Source organism: Hippocampus comes, unplaced genomic scaffold (assembly GCF_001891065.2).
Source record: "Hippocampus comes isolate QL1 unplaced genomic scaffold, H_comes_QL1_v1.1 scaffold187, whole genome shotgun sequence".
Taxonomy (NCBI): domain Eukaryota; kingdom Metazoa; phylum Chordata; class Actinopteri; order Syngnathiformes; family Syngnathidae; genus Hippocampus; species Hippocampus comes.
In genome coordinates this window covers 267,918-270,881 of record NW_017828852.1, presented here as the reverse complement: position 1 = coordinate 270,881, position 2,964 = coordinate 267,918, and the positions used below count along the sequence as shown (strand labels likewise).

General features: G+C 39.6%; 1 protein-coding gene across 1 annotated transcript in view; it reads right to left on the bottom strand.

Moving 5' to 3' along the window:
- aoc2 (amine oxidase copper containing 2) overlaps window positions 1-2,964 on the bottom strand; it is a 15,619-nt gene that overhangs the window by 4,871 nt on the left and 7,784 nt on the right. Inside the window, exon 2 of the mRNA XM_019858646.1 lies at window positions 725-843. Within this exon, the coding sequence (XP_019714205.1) occupies window positions 725-843 (119 nt within the window). The remainder of the gene's footprint in view (window positions 1-724; window positions 844-2,964) is intronic.

The following is a 2,964-nucleotide window of genomic DNA, read 5'->3' as shown; positions in this document are numbered from 1 at the left end:
TATTTTTAAATCATCTTTTGATTTTTGACTATCTGTAAATGTAGTTTCCTGCTCTTAATTGTGAATGCATACTTGATGGTTTTAAATGCTCCTGAAATTAAGTGCTGCTTGACGAGCCTATACAGTATTGTGTTCATGTATGTGACGTCACTGAAGGCCTAAGGTTGAAATGCACGGCCCGCCACTGATTATTACTATCATCATTATTACTCTATAAAGGCTTGAATGTAGTCAATTCCTTGACTCATTTTATTTATCCTCCTGACTACCAGTAGTTCAAATTTGTCCTCTGTAGAGGACATTTGTGAACCTAAATATCTCCCACCCAGTGCCTCCAATCGCATTAACTCCTTTTGTTACTCTAAAGAGGACATTAAGTGCTTTCCAATGATACCAAATTTGTAGGGGTTAGAAAAAGTAAGAAAATGGCTTACCTCAGTGCAAGCACTTTTTATGGGAAGAGGAAAAGTAATACTTTTTATCGACCACATTTTGTCTTGAAATGCTGTTGGCATTTTAATTATCAGACTCTTATGAACACGTTAAAGTGTTGTTTGAGTTGTTTTAAGTGTATTTGAGCCTGTTTAAAAAAGGTAGTGGGATTTCAAAAATTTCTTTTGGAGGAGTCCAATTACTTCACATAGATTGGGGAATGTCAAAATAAATGTGATTGCACAACATTTTTTTTCCTGGTAGTCAGGAGGTTAAGACGATAATGGTTTACCTTTTCAGTTTTAAGTTGCTTCTCCACCAGCTGAGGAACCATAGCGTAGCGATTGGGCATCCATGGCACTGACACATTCACAAACTCCATGTCTTTGGTTTGGAACACATTCTTCACTCCTGAAGAAATATACAAAAAAAACAGAAACAAATTTGTAACATTTTTAATTGGACTAATGCTCCATAAATCTTAACATTAACAACGTGAGCAAAGTACGAGAGATCCAGTACAGTAATAATGCTCAGATGAAACACTTGCAATTAGGAAAATGGATGGATGGGTGGATGTTAAAGGGCTCAATGGTCAAGGACCATATTGTTTTTGGCATTGAAGACAAAAGGTTAATTAAGGGCCTTCCTCACGAGTCTGTGTTCTCCCTAAACATGGCTGTAAAAATTTGCCAAGCAAATGAACTCTCCCTAAAGCATATGAAAATGTTGAGCGAGATGTCAAGTGCCACACCACCCATGAGCGAAGAAGCAGCGATCCGCGTTGTGTCGTTTCAGAGCGGGAGACGTCATCAGCCGGCTTGGACTGCACAGCGTCTAGTGAGGTTAACACTGCTCACTCTGAACCACTTGGAATAAACAAGTACGAAGAACGTCAAAATGTGAACTAAACAAACCTGATAGACTGTTGTATCCCTTTCGAGTATGTTTGCTTAGAATTTACACAAAAGTTAACCTGTTAAAAAAAAAAAGAAAAAGCCCATTCACACTGTTGATCACATCATCTCTAAGAAATGGGATGTTATGATCATTATTACCACTCGGGGTCGCTGCTTATTCACTGTGTGATGCAGCCCAGAACAGTGGTTCTTAACCTTGTTAGAGGTACCGAACCCAACCAGTTCATATGCACATTCACCGCACCCTTCATTAGTGAATAATAAAAATATGATTTTTCCAAATTCAAGGCATTAAAAAACACATTTATTAAAAACAGAAAAAATGAAATACAATTAGTACTGTTATGTTTCTGTTTAGATCACGTTTGGTTTTGTTCCCTTATGTGCCCTTTTTGTCGCCACCTGTTCTTGTCATCAGTGTCCCTTGTGTTTAACCAATCAGCTCCCTCAACCCTTCGTGTCTTGTCCAGGTGTGTCTCGTTGTCTCGTCACTTTGCTTGTATTTAATTCCATGAGTTCTGTCACTCTTTGTTGGGTCATTGTGAGTGTCTGTGTGCTCTTGTCAGGTTTTGTTTTCTGTCACAGGTTTTTGGCTACTTTCGTTCCTGTGTTTTTCAGGACTTTGTTTGAGTTAGTTTCTCCAGTGTACTCCTGTTTGGATTTTTGTTAAATACTAGTGATGGGAATCTGAAGCCTCATGAAGCAATGAGGCTTTCCATCCAACTGGGTCGGTCCTGGGCCGATGCATCATGAGGCTCCATTTGTTCTATTGCGCCATCATGTGGAAAATAAATGTCATGACACAGTGATTAAAATACCATGGCTTTGATGGAGTCAAAAGGGCAGGGAGTTGTGATGTGAATGAATGTGCGTGTGTTACTTGAAAGAATGATTGCTTTATTTTAGACATTGACATAAACAAGGAACAGATACACACAAGATACACCTTTCATTCATTTTTATTGAGGAAAACAAGCATTTCCAAAGTGTTTGGCTTTAAACGGTTTCTTTTCTTCGATAGGATTTTTCCTGCTTTTGAAAATAGTCTTTCACAAGGGACGGATGAGGCTGGGGTACAGAGAAAGGTTATAGCTAATTTGTAGAGGTTGTACATTCGTTGCAACATGTGGAAGGTGCTGTTCCAGCGTGTCTCCACCTGAAAATAAAAGGTCATTATTGTTTGAAAGGGGAGTGGAAGCAGTTATGGATGTCAACTTACCTCTTGAATGAGCTTCAGCACAGGCTCTGTAGGCATCATTTGCTCCTGCACCTGTGTCAGCCTTGTCTATAAAAATTAAATATGAAACAAAACATTTTTCAAGTCATTTTGCATTAATTTGAATACTGCTGTGTAATAAAGGAATTCACCTTTGCAGTGGTACTGCTTTTGAAGTAGCCAACTATCCTCCTACACTGAAGACGGATCTCAGACAGCTCAGTGTTTTCTGCCAGAGCCTTCTTCACGATCAGATATGTGTGGCGCAGATGAAGGTCTCTGGCACATGCAGCCATGTTGGCTGCACCATCTGTCACAAGGCAAGTTACCTTGGTGGAAATGCCCCATTGTGCCATGAGTGCCGATGGAACGGAAGCCATGTTCTCAGCTGTATGG